Consider the following 19063-nt stretch of genomic DNA (forward strand, 5'->3'; position numbering starts at 1 on the left):
AATGTAATTTTAAGACTTATTATCATTTGCGGATTTTAGGTTAGCTAACTAGTTGGGATACTTTTTTTCACTTTTATTCTTGTAACATGAGTTTAATTCTCACCATCTATTAAAATAATTAATTTTCTCTATGTCTTTGTATAGATTCTCCAGATACAAAATAACTCATTATATCATCGAAGAATTTTAAATAAATCATAAAAGATTTTACCTAATTTTTTATTCAAATATATTTTTAAAAAAATAGTGAGGTGGGGCATGCACTTTTACCACCTCAACACAACATTTTGCCGATAGGATTCACTCTCCTTAAATTGGTTTTCTAGTCAATCTTTTCTTCTCTATATAAACTTCAAATAGTCCATTTTAGTAGGTTTCTTTTCTTTTTGCCCTTGTTCATTTTCTCTCATTGATTCTGATAAATAGCCTGAAATCCTTGATCAGTTGCTCATTAATCCAATTGAACTTCCCGCTGTTCAATTTGTAAGACCATTTTTTGATTCACCCTTGTTTTTATGTTTTTGAATTTTGTTTATTCATCAATTTGTATGTGCACCAGCTTTGTAAAAAATTAAATTCAAGAAATACCCGTCAAAGAAATCGAAAATGGGAGATGGGTTTTTGCTGCTTGTGAAATTTAATTAAAATGTGAGGCAATAGCGAATAAAGAACAAGAATAAAATCACAATTTTTATTTATACCCAATAAATTTGTGCAATAAATGATTCAATTGAACACTTGATTGATGGTTTTAATACTGATTAATGCATAGTTTGCTCTTTGAGTGGATTAAGTAAACCTGTGAAATGAATGATCATGATTGAAAATTCTCATCAAAGATGTACGTGGGAATAATCAAAATGTTTTGCTTGCAAGTGGGTTGAAGTTAATTTGGATTTTTTATTGTATCAAACATGCTATGGTTGGTGATGTTAATTCTATGTGATTTATTGATTATTATCTTTAGGGTTTAAAATGTGTCTGACTTTGCTTTTTTTTTTTTTTTTTCTTTTTTCTTTTTTTGCTATGGGGGGAAGGTGCTATTATTTGAGGAGGAATCCTTCCTTTAGCGTAGGTGATGTACACCACTCCATTGATATTTCATCTATGAAGTAATATGTGAAGCCTTGAAAGAAAAACAATTCAAGAATTTTTTGGTAAAAAGCTGATCAAGAGGTTTATGTATATTATCTCTTGCTTGGATTAATGTTTATTTGCTCTCTCTCCTCACTAGATATAGTTCATAAAGAATTTGTCTATTCTCGATTGAGTTTATTGGTTTCCGATATAATGGAATATGAAAAAAAATAAAATTATTCACCTGCGTTTCTCATTGGTTAAAGTTGCAGATTGTGTTTGATATCAAGGTTCAATTGAAAATGGCCTCTTTGGGTGAGGTTGCATAGATGCAACCCCACAAATTCTTCTTAGGTCGGAGCCACTTCTTGGCATTCGGGTAATAGAATCTATCAAAAAATCTGATGAAGATTATGTGTTAAAATAATAAAATTTTTGCTTCAAAGAAGTATTGTCACACTAATAAACATTAGATTGAGGAGCATCCTGAAACAGTGAAATTTCCTCGTGCGTTAGTTGTTAGTGGTTTGGTCTTATTTTCATAGTGCAATAGAGTTTCATACGGGTTGAGTTTTTGTGATTTGACTCGTTTCACTTGCTGTTTAAGTACTCAAAGTATGTTTTCCGAGCACCTTAAAGCTAGCTATACATGTAATGCACCTCCAGGCAAATTAAGCTCATTCTCTTCTATAGAGTTTCACTTCTTTGATCACCATTCTGTTTTGCACATTGAGCAATTATTTTAGATTGATTAAAGAGGCTAAGCTCTTGTATTGCACATTGTGGGGGGCCAATATTGTGGAAAATTTTAGTATTTTCCGTACAAATGATTGATCACGTTCTTGAATCTCAAGATGAGTTGAGTTCAAATTAGCTATAAAGGAGATAATGGTTGTTGTGTATTTATACTGTTGCCTTTAGCTCATTTAGCACATGATAATGAATGAGATTTATCTCCAATACCGTTTCAGTGCTTGATATTGCAGAAAACTCAAAGTACGTTATATTTATCATGGTGTACTTCGTACCCTTCTTTATGGTCAAATACTTTATATATTTTGGATATTCTAGAGATTTGGTGCATTTGCCGCTAATTTTCCATTTTTTTTCGCGTGATGCTAGTTTTCCATTTTCTTAGTGCCCAATCCTAGCTGTTTTATTGCATGCTATATTCGTGCATTTTCTGTTTCATTGCTAATGACAAATTGTCATGTGGGTTTTTGTTGTGGTTAGTTTGGGCATCATGTTTTGGAATTGATTTTCTTCTATGTAAAGATTTCTGGGCTCTCTCCTTTAACATTATAAATGGATTGATATCTATATTAATGCTGTTCTGTATCTTTTTTCAGATCAGCTGCGCTCTTCTCTGACCGTTATTTTTTGGTTCATTCGTTCAGACAACTGGATGGCTCTTTTAGTTTAAGTTGTAATTAATTTTTCAACTCATCCTGTAAGGCTGTAACACCAAATATTGTCATTCATTAAACTATTGGATGCTCTTATGTATCTATATCTGTGAAATTGAGCAGAAGCTATTCCATATGTATGCATTTTTATTCTATATAATCAAGCTTTATGCATTTACTTAAAAGAGTAAAGCTTTTTTTTAGTAGTGTTAATGAGCTTTACCTTACCGTTATTCTAATTCTGGCTTCATTAATTCTTTACATCTGGAGACATTTCTTGGATTTGGTGATAAACTTGCAGATTTCGCGCAGCGTTCTTCGAGAAACAAGAGAACACAATAGAAAATTACCTGCTTGGTTCTTCGAAAACTTGATATATTGCTTTCATGGAAAACTTGGCTCAGCTGGAAGCATTGTGCGAGATACTTTACAATTCACAAGACTCATCTGAGCGAGCTTATGCTGAGAACACTTTGAGATGCTTCACACAGGATACCAACTCCATGCCACAGTTGGAATACATACTTGAGAATGCAAGAAACCCATATGCAGTTTTATTTGCTAGTTCAAGTTTATTGAAGCATGTCACTGAAAATAGGCTCCCTTTGCAGCTACGCCTTCAAATTCGTAATTTTTTCCCACTTCATTTTGTACCGTGAATACTTTTTGTTTACTTCTATTCCTTATTGTTACTATCTAGAAGTTAGTCTCGAAAACCCAAGAAAACGATTAAACACAGTAGGTGTTGAGTCAGCTGATTTGAGATGTAGTATTAGATTTGCATTGTTGGGTTTTGTTACTCTTTGGAGAGGATGATATAAACATGTAATTTCATTGTTTTTCTCCCTTCTGTTGTATTTTGATATACTTTGGAACTTTATCCTCTTGTTTTTCTAATTTGACATGTGTGACTTTTATCTGAAGGCAATCACGTTGTAAATTATCTGGCTTCTAGAAGTGCCAACTTGGAGCATTTCGTTATGACGTCGTTGATTCAACTTTTGTGTCAAGTGACAAAATTTAGCTGGTTTGATGATGACAAATTCCCTGAGCTTGTTAATGATGTTGTGAACTTTTTGAACCAGGTTAGTGAACTGAAATAATCTCATATATCTGTGGATCGATGTATAACTTGCTGCGTAACATATGCTTCGTGTTAAAGTGGTTTACGTTGTTTTTATGCTTCAAAAGTTGCAACAGTAACTTTTAGCCTTGATGGCTTTCCAATAAAATTGGATTCATTTTATGGTCTTTGCCAAATTGTGTAGCAGGGAGTCGCTCATTGTGCAATTGGATTGAAGATCTTGAATCAACTTGTGATTGAGATGAATCAGGTAAGTTTTTATCGAGTATGGTATCTAATTAATTTATGATTATTGCTTGTATAAATCTATAGAGGGTAATATTTTTCCTTCATTGGTTTCATTTATTTTCGATTATTTATTGAATGTAGATGATCTTTAAATACATGAAGTCTTTGTTGGTTTGTACAGATTCTGACTATTAGGAGTTTAGTTTAGTTTATATAAGGATAGAATGTAGACTTAAATTGTGTGACTAAGTCTGGCAGCCGTGGCATTATAGTTTTTCATTGGGAATAATGCTTAATCATTTATGCAGGGTGCTGTATCTCAAACATTTAGCAACGTGCCTGTCAACTTGTTTATGTTGTATAAGATACTCTCATCAATAAAGCAGGCAACTGCAGCTGTTAAGTAACAAAACAAGATATTCCCCCCTAATAATTCAAGGACCATAGTGGATGTTAGAATGTCATTTCTGATCATTTTTACGAAAATTTCTGAACATTATTTATCTTCAAAAACTGTGATATTGTTTGGTAAATGTTAATTACAATTAGTAGAAGACAAAAATCCCTTAATAAAAATCTTGTCACTTATTGAATCATGACTATGAAATCATTGGGGATTTCACTACTTGCGTAAATTACTAGGTTGCAAAATTTAGAATTGGTGCGTAGTCAATTGTGTGTGCCTCTTTGAGGACCCTTTGTAGCCTGTCATTTCAACTTTTAAGTAGGTTGTAAAATACGAAAGGAAAAACTTTCAGGAATTATTTTTGGTTTTCTTTTAATGGTGAGAAAGATATAATCATTTGCTGTGAGATATAGTATCTTCTATCCTTCCTAAAGTGGATGGCAGTTTGTCGATTGGGAGGTTTATGGAAATACATTGCTCGTTGCTAAAGTAGAGTTAATTGGAATGATATGCTCTGTGTTGCGTTGTGCCAATAGTAAGACGTGCTCAATTCTTCCTTTATCACGAGGTGACATGTAATATTGATGGGAGCCTTTTTGTTTTGTGTGGCATGGCAGCACTAGTGTTTTCCCTTGTTATATCTCTATGGGTTTTGCCATGGCCAAGGAGAGGCAGATATCGGGGCATAAAAATGTTATGGAAATTTTTTGTAACTTAATTGATAATTTTTTGTAGGCCAGATGACTCAAAATATAGAATATGATCGAAATTCATTATAATAACGTTGTTCAATTTGTCAAATAATTATTGTCTGTCTTGTTAAGTCATATTACAATTCCTGACACAATCTTAGTACACATAGTCCAGAAACTTAATGAATGCTGTTGTGTTTCCAGATTTTTAACCAGCTTGTCTCATTCCATTCTTGTGCTTGTAGCTTTAGTATTTTGGCTATTGGATGGGATTGTTGATGTTCTGCAGGCTCACATGTATTGTCAGACTGTTGCTATTGTAGTAAATCAAATATTTGTAGTTGCTATCCTGGATTTAATGTCACTTGGAAGAAGAATCCATATGGATCACCATTGGAAGTTTGGAACTGATATATTAGTTCATGTAGCCGATCCAATCTTTTGGGATAAGGCTCTGGCATTGTTGTTGTATCCTGGGTTTAGTGGTACATAATATGTCATCGGTGGAATAAGTTAAGTTCTTTTGATGTTAGTTATGAAGATTGATTGTTAAGATTTCTTCTTGCGTCAACATCTGTATCTTACTAATTGGAGCTACAAAATCTTTCCAATTGCAGTCAACTCCAGGACTAACATTGACACAAAATCGGAAGGTGGCAACGAAGTTCAAAGACCATGCACTTCTCCAAATTTATGGAATATCTGTTACATCATTGCTTAGACTAAAAACTGATGGTAATGAGCTAAGTACTTTCGACATTGTGCAGGCATTAGTTTCGCATGTTATCTATTTCATATATCTTCAACCAACAGTTTCTTTGTTTTTGTAGCTCAACAGAAGTTGCAGGAGTTGGCTCTTTCACTTTCTCTACAATGTTTATCTTATGATTTTAATGGAACATCAATTGATGAAAGCTGTGATGAAACTGGTGCCAATCAGGTATATCAAATTGTGTAAAGTAGTTACTTTTGTTCTAAGCTCTGGTGATTTTCCATCAACCTTTTTTTCCAATGGGTGACAGATTCCACTCTCCTGGAGATCAATCATTGAGGAACCCTCTACAGTGCAAATATATTTTGATTATTATGCAATCACCAGCCCTCCTCTGTCAAAAGTAGTAAGTACACTTGAGTCTCACCTAAACAACTTTGTTTTGCAGGGAGTAGAAAATCGTATAGCTTGTGTTAATTTACTTGACGATGATAATCAAAAATCTGTAAATCCTCCTTTGGAATTGAGTTTCTCACCATGGTATCTATGAACATATGTGCCCTCTGTGTGAAACATGGATTTGGTTGTCGCGTATAATTTCATTGTTCGTGGAGGTGGGTTTTCACTTTATATACTCATAGTGTAAAGTTTGATGAATTGATTTTAGCAAGTGGTTGTACTTGCTTGTATTTACAGGCTTATGTGAGTATATGTAGTATTTTTTTATTGACACAAATGCATTTATAAATGTGAGCTGATGACTGAATATTTTGTATCAAGGCTTTGGAGTGTCTAGTGCGCTTGATATGTACTAGAAGAGGTTTATTCACAAGCAATACCACACGTATGCAATTTCTAACTTTGTGCATGATGGGAACAAAGGATATCCTGGAGACCGGGAGAGGTTAGTTCACTGATCAATGTTTTCAAGTCTTCATATTTTCTGTCCCTGTAATACGCAGACTGTTTGTAAACTCTTCTTTACTTCCTGTTCAATTTGCAATTGTAGTTATGTCTTGAGTCAAATCTGGATATTGTAGGCCGTGACTTGTTCCATCACTTTGTGAAGTCGAGGATGGATCCACAAACAACATTTTACCTAATTTTTTCTATTTTCCTTTATTCTCTCTTTCTTAATCTTTCCGTTGTAGGAGGCTGGGAGCCATTTGGGGTTAATAAATCCTCAGAGCACGAAGTTCTCATGCTACCAGTGGAACTTAAAAGAATAAACTTCTCTCTCAGCACTATGAGGTAGCTGTCTGCCACCTACAACCTTAGCTATTTTTTCTACCCCCTTCTTACTTTACATCCCCCACCAGCCACTGTAACCCGTATCTTATCACAGGGGTCCCTTCCTTTTCTTCTCTAAGTAAAGGCATCACCGTCCCTATATTCTCACCAAGGACACCTTAATCCGTATCGTGTGTTTCATTCACATCATTTAAGTCACTTTAGTACCGAAATCACCTATTAAAACCTACATTTAAATTGGAGAGGAGAGGGGTGGGGTATACCTTATTCTTGTACTAGAATTAATCATGTTCTGGAGAAAAAGTGAATTGATTGTGTTGGCGGTGTCTTCAGCTTTGTTTTATGAGCAAACATGGAAGTCAAGGAATTCAAAGCATTTAGTTGTGAGTCAAAGCTGCATTTTGTTCGTGCAGGTGTGCCACATTGAGGGTGTGGTAGTGTTCAGGTGTTGTGTGTGGGTTAAGTTGTTGGTCTCAACTGTGCATTTGTGTCTATGGGGAATGCTTCGTCAAATGGGTGGAGAGTGGGGGGTTAAAGTCAGAGATTAAGCTAGTGAGGGAGGGATGTGAGAGTGACCGAGGGAGGCATGGAGAGAGAGAGAGAGAGAGAGAGAGATAAATGATTATTGTACAAAGGCCGGAGAAGTGATGAATACCTTTTATTCCTGATAACTGTAAGGGTTTTTACATGTCAAACAATCTCGCAATCCTTGAGCTTCTATACTTCATTAATGTATCATATTCTCATAAATTATCGTTTGCCTTTTGTAGGGATGATCATAGATCTAGGACCTTATTGGACCCGCCCAGACTTGACCCTAATTGAGGATTCATGTCTCTTTTTTTCGAAACCTAATGGCTCTAGATTCAATAGAATATTGTTTGGGTCTGGGCGTCCCATACCCAATTCATGGCTAATTTTAGACTTATTTTAGATATATTTAGGCCCATTCTAATCTAGATTCAACCTATAGACCTACTTTAGACCTAATTACTAATTGGAGTATTGGGACTTAAAACTATAAATATAGTGGTTTACAAATTGACGCTAAGACCCATTAATGACCCAGTTTAGATCCTAGACCTATTAGATCGGTTGCTTTGGGTTTAAGGATTTCAGACCCTATGGGTTTGGCTCTGGTTCCATTCAATATAAATGAGTCAGTTGGGTGTGACTTGACCCTACCCAGTCTCAAGCATAGTGCGAAAATGAGGACGCATCACCGTATCACGATTGTATTGTAAAGGTACATGAATTTACCGCGACCGAAATATAGGCCGCATTGACCGTGAACCGCGATATCCATTTTGTGATTGTTATCGCGACCCTGAGCGAAACCGTATTTTTGCACTATGGTGTCGACCCATGTTCAAAACTAACCACAGCTTTAAAATTGATAGGCTACAACTCACTTATGAATAAAATTTGAATGTTTATCTATAAATGCTGTAATATTCATAGAACAATAATTTTTTTGAAGTTTCCTCATGACCAAACCTAACCCCCAGCTCTAAAAATGATAGGCTACATTTCACTTATAAATAAAATTTGAATGTTTGTCTATACTGTTGTAATATTTATAGAACAAATATTTTTTTCAAGTTGATTGATAAGATTATAAATGAATGCTATTTTCAAAGTATGAAAGTTTTGATAACAAAGATCATTGTTGCCAGATTTTAAAATTGAGTAAGTATCAACTTGGATTGATTGGACTAGCTGTAAATATAATTTACTCTAAATGCTATTAGCATTATCTGTTTAGGATGCACGAAGTGACATGATGTAATGTTGTCAATATGAAATCCTGTATCCATACTAGGTATATTCAAATTAAAATGATAGCATTGAATTATATGAATTTTCAAGCCTTATAGGGTCTGGAATTTGTTCACTTTGTATATTGGGATTTTTGAAATCATTCTATAATTTCATTAGATTCTTTATGAAGCAGATATGACCTTAGAATATTGTTTACAGTTACTTTTTTGATAAACAGCATATTCATATATAATACTAGGTATTTGAAGTCTTAACTCTGATTTTGGCACAGGTCTCAATCATCATGATAATTACCATGAACTTTGCCGTCTCCTTGGGCGTTTTAAACTAAATTATCCGGTACACATTTTCCCTTTTTATGCTTTTTGGGTACATGCATCTTGACTGACATCTGTATATTAAAGAGAATTGTTAGGATTCCTTTATGTGCTTTGCTTCATCAATCAGTACTGAATTTTTAGAGATTCAAGAACCTTAGTTGTCTTACTTTTACCTCCAACTTAAACCCTAATGCGCCATATTTCATTAGGAGAGACATGCTCGAGTTTAAATCCTGGAAGTATTACCACATTGTGAAGGTTTCTGAGCTTGCTATGATGATTTGTTTGACAGTTGCAAGCCTTTGGATCGTTTGTAAAAGTGGGCATCTGAGATTTGAAATGCTATTAGTTAATGGGCTAAGGCTTGGTTAAGGGAATGTTACTAATTGTTTAGTCTTTGGGAAAATTAATACTTGTCTATAGGCTTGGACCTTGTTAAATTTCCTACATGATCTTGGTAAAGTTTGGGCCAGACTATATAAAAACCCAAACACCATTATCTTTAAGGAGAAAGTAGGTTTTGGCTGAGTTTTACTGGACTTTGCTATGCTAGAAGAATCCTGTAGCTTTTTTAAGTGAAATTTCTTAAAATTATGTACGGAGGACTAAGTGACAACTTTACAATCACACTCTCTTGACTGTTCTTTTATTTAATTATACGATCCGGATATCTTGAGTACCTTGTCGCTTGTTAAAGCCAGTACGCAATAATAGTATATTTCTGACAGTCTCTCACGCTCATTTGTTTTGGTTTGTGTGGTCCGCAATATATTTTGAGATTAAGGATTTGGCGTTGTTACGTATTAGATGGAGTTGGAGCCTACATTGTATAAAATGCCTATGTTTTTGATAGATGCTTAATTCTGTGCATGCCTGCATATGAATGTTAACAACTGTCGAACAAAAACAACAATGCTAAAACCTTAATTTCAAGTTTCCAACTTTATATAAACTTGCATGCACTGAAATAACTACAGGAAGTTGTTATAATGGTAAAGTATACAGTCCTATTAAGTTTATTACATATCTCCCAAAAGCTCTCACAAGTCACATGGGGAACTTAAATGTTGCATACTCATTGGAACGGAGAGATGAGTTCAATGCTAAAAGTTTGTATTTTCCTAAAATTTTTATGCAGTTATCAGATTTGGTGAGTGTGGAATGCTTCAATACATGGATGAATCTAGTTTCAGATTTAACGCTGAAATCTCTGCAGTCTTGGAAGGTTAATGGCAATTTTAGATATTTTTGGAAGTCTGATGCATGAAGTTGAATTCTTTCTTTCTCTACATTGCGCAAAAAATACAAGTTGTATGAAAATGTTTGAATATTTTTTCAGTGGACAAGCAGCAGCATTTACTATCTTCTAGGACTAGTTTCCAAAATGATTACTACTTTACCATATTCAAAGGAATCGGCTGAAAAGTTACATTTAAATGAATTTGTGCCGAAGATTTTGGAAGGATTTATTTCTTCACGATTTGACTCAATACAGGTAAAGAAATTATGTTTTACACAGCTTTCGATTCATTTGTTTCTTATTTCTTCTGTGACCAAGTATCACTAACATTGTTTGGACAGGCTGGGTCCTCTGATGATCTTTCGGAAGATCCTCTCGACAATGTTGAGCTAATCCAGGATCAGCTTGATTTCTTTCCATATCTATTCAGATTCCAGGTTTGACCTAGAGTTTATGAAGAGTATGTGTTGTATTTGCCTAGTTCAGTGACATTGACCTTTGACCGGAAATTATGCAAAATTAATGTTCTTCTCACTTTTGGGGCTCATAGGGGGAGGGGGAGATGTTGGTATCTATGTTACTTAGACTCGGGTATTGATGTCGGATACTGGTACGTGTCCAAGCGTCAGATACGTCTAAATATTCAATTTTGCACCTAAAATGAAGTATCCTAGTGACATACCAATATCCGAACATCAAGAATTGAACATGGGTACGTGAAGCAAAATGAAGAGTTCGAGTAACATAGGTGGGTATAAAGGATAAAGGTCAAACCTTAACCTCAAAATCCAATGCCTGATCATTGTAGCTTTTTTCGGCTTATATTTTATTTGGGGTGGTGAGGGGTGGGGTTTGCTATGCTGATTGTAATTGTCATTGGTAATAAATTATTTTCTTCTTCATCGCAGTATGGGAGCTGCAGTACCTACTTAGCAAATATTATGGACCTACTCTTACAGGAATATATGGTATATAGTAGCCTTATAGTTATTGACTCTAAATATTGGAACTAAACATGAGTGGTTAATGATTGATGTGGTTGTGATATAGGAGGGTACGAAAGTCCAGGATTATGTTTCTAGTAGCAACATTGCAATTGTGGAGACCAAACTAGCTTGGATGGTTTATATAGTGGGTGCCATTATGAGAGTAAAAAATTACTCTGGGTATGGATTTCATCGTTGTCATTATTGCGTTTGAAGTTTTCAATAATAACATAGAACTAGTATGGATTCTTCTTTTTTTCTTGCAGTGGCGAACCAAATGAAGTTATCGACGCAGAACTTTCAGCACGTGTGTTGCAGCTGATAAATTTCATGGATGCTGGATCATATGTCCAGGTATCCTGACTGGATATTATGATTTATAATTTTTGTTATCTTTTAAACGTAAGCTTTTGAGGTGAGGTTTTGAGGGCTCCTTAGAAAATATTCATTTGTAATATTTTAATCTCCCTTCACTATTCTTGATGGTTATCCTTGCTATTAGCATGGCTTGACAATTTCTACTTCTTCACAGATCATAAAATTTAAGTATGGATCTACACTCTTTACCGATATTGCCGTAAAATTTTATCTTCGATCACTCAAAATTCCACTCATTTCAATCAATTCACATCTTCGTTTCTTATACTCCTATTACAAATAAAATCAAATATAATTCAATCAATAGGCAAAAAGAGATAATCAAGAAAATCACAATTTGGGAATGAAATAGTTAGCAAAGAACGGATAGAAAGTGAAGAGAAATGGATGGAAGAAGGAATAATTAGGGGAAGAGTGCGACATTCTCAGGGAATTCTTAGGGAAAGAGAAAGAAAACAAAATATAATCAAATCACTTCTATAATCTATTATTTAGAATTTGAAACTAGAAGGTCTTGGTTTTGTTACCGGAGGGATGGGAGTGGAAACAAACTAAAGGTAATTGTTATCCTAAAGTAATTGTAATATACTAATAGTTATCTAAGCGACAAACCAAATGCTTGTAATGGTAATTTTATTTTATTTTTTTCGTTACCATTCCATCAAATTTCCATACCAAACACCTCCTAAGTGCTTATTGATTTGCCTACATTTTTTAGAGATACAGTGAACTCAGCAGGCAGAGGCTTGAACTTGCAGTTCTCAGTTTCTTTCAAAGCTTTCGGATTACTTATGTTGGAGATCAGGCAATGCAAGCCTCTAAGGCAAGTGCATTCATTGAAGCAATTTCATTATAGGGTTATATTATACGATACCAGGATTAAATCTAGTGCCTTTGGTGTTTTCTGTTACAGCAGTTGTATCTTCGATTGTCTGAACTCCTTGGCCTGCATGACCATCTGTTGGTTTTGGATGTCATTGTTCAGAAAATCGCCAAGAATTTGAAGTTTTGTTCAGAGGTAACAAGAATAGTGTTTTTGCTTCAAATACACAAACCGTAACTCTTTTAAGATTCTTGAGTTGGATCATTAATTTAATGAGGAATGAAAATCAGAGCAACGACTACTACTTTATTACCTCGATGCCAATTTTATTGTCAGAATTCCTGTTGTTTAAGGATCTTTCTTCCTTCTGCAGAGTGATGACATTTTGGATCAAACACTTGCTCTATTCTTGGAGATGGCATCTGGGTTTGTTTTATACATAATGAAATTTACATGAACTTATTCTGATATTTCTTCCATTAACACGATTATGGTACAATTACATATCAATTTTATTCAGGTATTCGACGGGAAAGACTCTTTTAAAGCTGGATACTATTAAGTATTTAAAAGCAAATCACAGTGTAAGTAGAATTTCTTAGTTTCTCCTTCTCAATTTCATATACAAACCGTACGGATAGTCCAAATCACACTAAGGTAATAGGGATCCTAGAGCCTGGGCTTAAAACAGGTTTGGGGACTGGATTGGGGTGCGGCATAGTGCAAAAATTCGATTTCAGTCGGTCGCAGTAACCATCACAAAACGGATTTTGCAGTCATTGTGGCCTATATTTCAGTCGCGGTGAACTCAAAACATTTAGGATGCTGTCGTAATACGGTGATGCGGCCTTGTTTTTGCACTGTGCGTGTGTCATAAAGTGAGGTGCAATTTTAACAATGAAAAACTTTGTAAACATTGAATCAATGCAGCCATTGCAATTTTCACACCTTAGTGCACCTTTGTTACACCTCATTCAAAATACTCAACCCAGGCAATCCTATTTCCTAAGCGCTTGGGAAAACTGTGCTTTGGGTTCAGTGCCTAGCCACTCTTCAGCTGGTCCTTTTTATGCTCTGGTGGCTGCTTGTTATTATCAGTGACTTTGTTGATGTATTTTTTATTGGTCTATCAGAAGGAGAATTTTCTTTTCCTGAAAGACCACAATTCTCGTAGAAGAACCACTTTCTATTACACTATTGGCATATTGGTGTTCTCAGAAGATAGCATTGTCAAATTTAAGCAAACGATGGAGCCTTTTCAGCAGGTATGTGTTAAGTGTTGACCATTTACATAATTTTAATGTAACGGTCCATTTGTTAATCAGTACTAAATGGTGGAATTGTAATAAAAAAATTAGTGTAATTTTGGTAGGAATATCTCTTGACAAGTTTAATGGTTATGGTTATATTCCATCAACAATTTCACTTTCTTACAAAATTCATTTCAATGCATTATCATTTAAACATGTGGTATTAGGTGGTAATGGAAAACTGTGAAGAAAAAAACTTTTTTATGATCAGACTTTCATTACCGTGGGAATGACATGATAAATATCATGAAAATTTACACTTCAAATCACTCCCATTCTCACCATTTAATACCAACCACCAAACAGGCGTAAATGTACTTAAAATTTAAGTGTTGCTGCGTTGGAAAAGCCTCTTCTATTAATTCAAGCTAGTTAGTTGTAACTCCATCGTTTCTTAGTTGCAAATTTGCAACGTTTCTCCTAAAAAGTTTCCACATAAAAAGGAGAAACATTGTGATTAAAAGGAAAACAAAAGAAGTATATGATTTGTCTTCTTCCTCCAACGTATTGCCTTATATGGTTAAAAATTCCGTCGCAGCTTCATTTTTTGTTTCTGTGATTGTGGACTTTTTTCTCGTTAGTATTATAGATTTTCCTTGGTGTTTGTAGGTTTTCGTCAACCTTGAATCCATTCCTGAACCAGTATTTCGGGATGAAAGTGTAAAATGTGCTTTCATTGGGCTCATGCGTGATCTCAGAGGGATTACAATGGCCTCACACAGGTTTATAGGCTTACTGTTATTCATATAATCTTTGACCATCTGATTTATTTTAGTATCGTGCTCTTTGCTCACTTCAGAAATTCACAAACTCCTTGTTACCTTTTTCAGTAAAAAGTCATTTGGATTTCTTTTTGATTGGTTGTATCCTTCACATATGCCTGTACTTCTGAAAGCTATGGCTACTTGGGTTGATAGTCCAGAGGTACGCTGTTCATTCTCATGACAAGAGTTTACATATTGGTGTCTTTGCAATGTATGATGTGGGTCCAATTATGAAATATCTTGTTGTGTAAAAAAATTGTCGATTGAAGATTGAAGATTCGAGATTCAGATCAAAATGTGTTAGATGAGTGGAGTTTGTTCTAAAATTATGAAATATCTTTTTCTGTAAAGTCCGCTAGATCAATCAATACCCCTTGTTCTTAGTAATATCTCAATTGGTGTTGCAGGTTACAACCTCGTTGCTGAAATTCATTGCAGAGCTGGTATTAAATAAAGCTCAACGCTTAATGTTTGATCAGTCGTCTCCGAATGGCATACTGCTCTTCCGGGAAGTTAGTAAGTTGCTTGTTGCTTATGGATCCAGAATACTTTCACTACCTGTTCAAAAGGATATCTACAGAATGAAATACAAAGGAATATGGGTATCGCTTGTCATTCTCACCAGAGGTTCGTATACAAGAACATTTCACTATTTCAATACTATAAGTGTCTCCCATCTAGTAGGGTTTGCGGGATCTGATAACCTTACCCTTGTGATACCAAAGAGGTTGTTCTGATTGACCCTTGATAGTGCACATAATTGCAACTATACACCAATAAAAAATGCTCATGATTTAACTCACATGAGAGGTTTGCTCCCTTTGTAATTCACATGATTGAGCATCGACTTTGCTTTTATATATTGAAATAAGTGTGCTTCTCCTCTATTCCTTTGACTTCCTAGTTGTCTTCAAAATAATGTTAAAAAGTTTGTTAACCACAAAATACCTTTTCGCTTAAGCAACACCACACCTCAATAGGAATATTATCTGGGGTCGGCAGTCTTAGCTTTCCCCATTCTCCAGAGTGCCTCTTTCACCTCTTTTGTTATCTCCCGCATATGAGTTGAAAATAAAAAAAATTAGGGCGTACTCGCTTTCTGGTGGAAGAAACAAGGGAAACTAAGTTTTTTTTTTAATGTACCATCACCTTAAAAAAAAAAAAAAGTACCTTAAGGTGGTTGAATTTGAGTAGCAGGAAGAGTTCCTGTTTAAGGGGAACAATTGTTGTTTTTCGGTGGACTTTACATTGAAGATAGAGAGTATTAGGAAGAAAATACTTGTAGTGAATAAACTAGGAGAAGTAGAAATAGTTCGGACGGTCAATGGTTCTCCAAATTTTAGATTAACCTAGATCTTTATACAGAAGAATCAGGACCAAAAACATCATATTTGAAGCTGAAAAGTGGATTAACATTTTTGGGATGCCAGGAAGTAGAAGTCTGTTTTTTGAAATGTTTATACTGAATTTTTTTGATTAATTCTTAAGTTTTTCAATGTTATTTAAGCCAAATAGGGATTGAATTATGCAGCAGAATTGTTTTTTTCATTGGGTTCTAACTTGTACTTTTAATCCTATATGAATGACAGCAATGTCCGGAAACTATGTCAATTTCGGTGTGTTTGAATTATATGGTGACAGAGCCCTTGATGATGCTCTTGATATTGCTTTAAAGATGGTTCTTTCAATTCCTGCTGCTGACATCTTGGCATACAGGAAGGTACTTCAAAATTTATTCTTACCATTCTCATCTAATTAAAAATGTAAAAAATTAGCCTTTAGGACTGTAATATGTGGTATCTCCTCGATTAAAATATGAAACATTATATAACACACCAAAATTATGTATGATTTTACATAATTATCAACATGATTCCATTCAGGAAATATAATTCTTATTCATCATCATCATTGTACCCAGTGTATCTCGCCCATAGAAAACTATGATCAGGGTCTGGGGGAGGGAAAGAAGACGGCAACCCATGTTGTTTCCGCTGAATGCCTTGTTTTACAAGTCCCCCTTATGTAACATTTAGCTTTCAATAATATAGGAAAAATTACTTTTGTAAATCTGGCTAATTCTTGTCACGACCAGGTTCTCTAGCTGACCCGATATGTCGTTTTCACTGAAACCATGCTACAAGTCACCATGCTTCTCCATATGGAAACAGTTTCCACGTTGAAGATGACCCCTTTATATTTCTTTTAGTTTTTATTTCTTTTCTTTTTCGACCTTTTTTTCCTGAATTATTGACAGGTCTCAAAGGCATACTTCAGCTTTATAGAGTGTATAATGTGCAAGCTTACTAAAGTTGCCTTAAACCTTGATGGAACTACTTTCAAGTACATTGTCAGATCTCTTCATTCGAGCCTTCAACTTTTTGATTCAGCCATTTTATCACAGGTTTGAATGTTACAAAATTGATAGGTTAATACAATGTGTCGTTCGGTATTTAAAGTTCTTTCATTTCCATACATGCTGATGCAGTTGTATTTGCAATTTAAAATGCAGTGTGCTAATGCAATTGACCATTTGGCAACTTTCTACTTTGAACACATTTTGATGGCTGAATCACCGGCTTCGCCAGCTTTACTCAGTTGTGCTCAGCACATTTCAGATTGCGGTGATATCTTTTTGGATGTAAGTTTTTTGTCTCAATTTTCTTTTTCTATCCTCTAAAGTTGAATTTGTTTCAAGTTCACCCTTCATGATGTAATACGGTTTTAACTATTGTTACATAATTTGCCAGCTAATTTGCCTTTTGAATTCATGATTCCCTTTAAATGGCCCAAAATACCCCAAAGCCGACCATAATTCTCTTTTTTATTCATTTCACGATGACATTAGCGAATCATCTGACACTGTGTAACACTTTCGCGAGTATGATTATCTTATTATGAGCTACGAGTCAATAACACAAGCAACATAATGTTTTGATCAGATTTTGAAGACCTTGTTTGAGCTAATTTTGTTCGAATCCTCCGCCACCCATTGGGATTTTAGCAGGCCAATTCTGAGCTTAATCCTTCTCAGTGAAGAAGTAACGATCTTCTTACCTCATCGTTTTCTTTTACCGTTATCACAATGCTTGCTAGATTACATTCTTTTGTTCTATGCAGATGTACACAAAATTGAAAGCTCAAATAGTAGCGTCACAAGTAAGTTATCTTTTCTTACAATGATTCGCAATCCTCCTATTTTTCATTGCATTAATTATCTTCTTGTGTGATTCAGCCCATGCATCAACAGCGTGTTCTTCATAGCTTTGATATACTTATGGAAGATGTTACTAGAAGTTTAGAATCTGTTAACAGGGAGAGATTCAGTCGAAATCTTCAGAGGTTCAAGAAAGAATTCCTTGCAAAATGATTTCGATCGCCTTTCAGAACATTTATGTCCGAAATAGCTTAATGAGTGAACTAGAATCGACTTGTAAATAGTTGTGATAGTTCTATAAACTGTACATTCCGTCCGTGAAATACAATTGGCCTTCAAACTCAAATAGAATCATACAGAACTATTATTTAGTAGAGGGAAATTTCATCCCTATGAAATTTTGTCACAAAATATTGTTTTATGGTGATGTCAGTATTACAGCTCTTAATATAAATCTCTGTTCATCAGTTAATTTGATCAATATTTTCCTTGGAGTTCATTTTTGTGCCTTATAGCATACTGTTAGTGCATATTTTGCTGAAGCACTGCTTAGCTTTGGGTGACGAAGGCTAGGAGCCGGTTTTATGATCCGTTGTATTGCAGATATCACTGCATATGAGATATTAGACTCACTCCAACTGGGTGTGAACCTGAATTCATATCTTTAAGCAGCATGCAGCTATGAGATTTTATGGAGCCGTGCCCGCACATGAGGGCACTGTCGCACCGAGTTCAAAAAATAACAGAATTATGTATTGCTTTCGCCGAGTTATGTGAGATTGAAGCCAACGTGAGGATAATCTTGACGTGTTATTGGTAAGAAAAGGAGAGGAAAACATGGTGACTTATACATAAATGTGTTTTGCAAATACTTCCATAGCAATCTTTTTTGCCAAATTGACTATGGGGTTGTTTGGTACCAAATATTTTTGGTTAGCTTTTTATATTAACTTTTAATTTGTTGGTTGGTTTAAGAGCCAAATACAAAGTTGACAAATAGCTTTTTATACCACTAAAAACTCATTTTTGAGCCAAAATAAATAAATAAATAAACTGATTTTCAATATTGGTTCAAATTTCTTCTAATAAACTGCCAAAAATAAATTTTACCAAATATTAGTCTATTAATCCAATCAGCTTAAAAGGGCTAACAAAAATAGTCAACAATTTTAATTGGTCAAACAAACAGAAGGTACTTTTAATGAGCTTTAACTGAAATGACAATAGACCACTAAGCAGTTGAGACAGCAAGTACACCAAAAATCGTTACCAACAAATAGGGAGAGCACAAATGCAGAAGCTCAGATGTTTAGAGAATACAAAATGATTGATATTAATAGATTATGGAGTAGAAGAAATTATACATAAACAGTTGAACACTACATTAACATCCCCTATGAACCAAAAAATACAGATTCTGCTGCCCATAAGAAAAATAACAATAATA

At 34.7% G+C, this 19063-nt stretch overlaps 1 protein-coding gene across 13 annotated transcripts; it reads left to right on the forward strand.

Moving 5' to 3' along the window:
- Positions 1-324: 324 nt before the first annotated feature.
- LOC130801107 (uncharacterized) lies at positions 325-18097 on the forward strand. Of its 13 annotated transcripts, XM_057664900.1 has the most exons (31): positions 346-483; positions 1038-1176; positions 1350-1456; positions 2785-3110; positions 3408-3568; positions 3752-3817; positions 5511-5628; positions 5724-5833; positions 5916-6011; positions 6386-6509; positions 8910-8977; positions 10097-10183; positions 10298-10453; positions 10540-10635; positions 11107-11166; positions 11249-11364; positions 11451-11538; positions 12281-12385; positions 12476-12580; positions 12759-12811; positions 12906-12969; positions 13519-13650; positions 14305-14417; positions 14526-14619; positions 14867-15086; positions 16049-16179; positions 16717-16863; positions 16972-17100; positions 17402-17500; positions 17580-17618; positions 17695-18097. In XM_057664900.1, the coding sequence occupies exons 4-31, from the start codon at positions 2870-2872 to the stop codon at positions 17827-17829; spliced, it is 3153 nt and encodes a 1050-aa protein (XP_057520883.1). In that variant the 5' UTR covers positions 346-483; positions 1038-1176; positions 1350-1456; positions 2785-2869; the 3' UTR covers positions 17830-18097. The 13 variants fall into 13 exon arrangements, with proteins under 13 accessions (XP_057520879.1, XP_057520883.1, XP_057520857.1 ...); XM_057664896.1 differs by lacking the exons at positions 1038-1176; positions 1350-1456 and adding an exon at positions 2427-2620 and having other exon boundaries at positions 325-483; XM_057664874.1 differs by having other exon boundaries at positions 1038-2620.
- Positions 18098-19063: the final 966 nt, after the last annotated feature.

Source organism: Amaranthus tricolor, chromosome 1, assembly GCF_026212465.1.
Source record: "Amaranthus tricolor cultivar Red isolate AtriRed21 chromosome 1, ASM2621246v1, whole genome shotgun sequence".
Classification (NCBI taxonomy): Eukaryota; Viridiplantae; Streptophyta; class Magnoliopsida; order Caryophyllales; family Amaranthaceae; genus Amaranthus; species Amaranthus tricolor.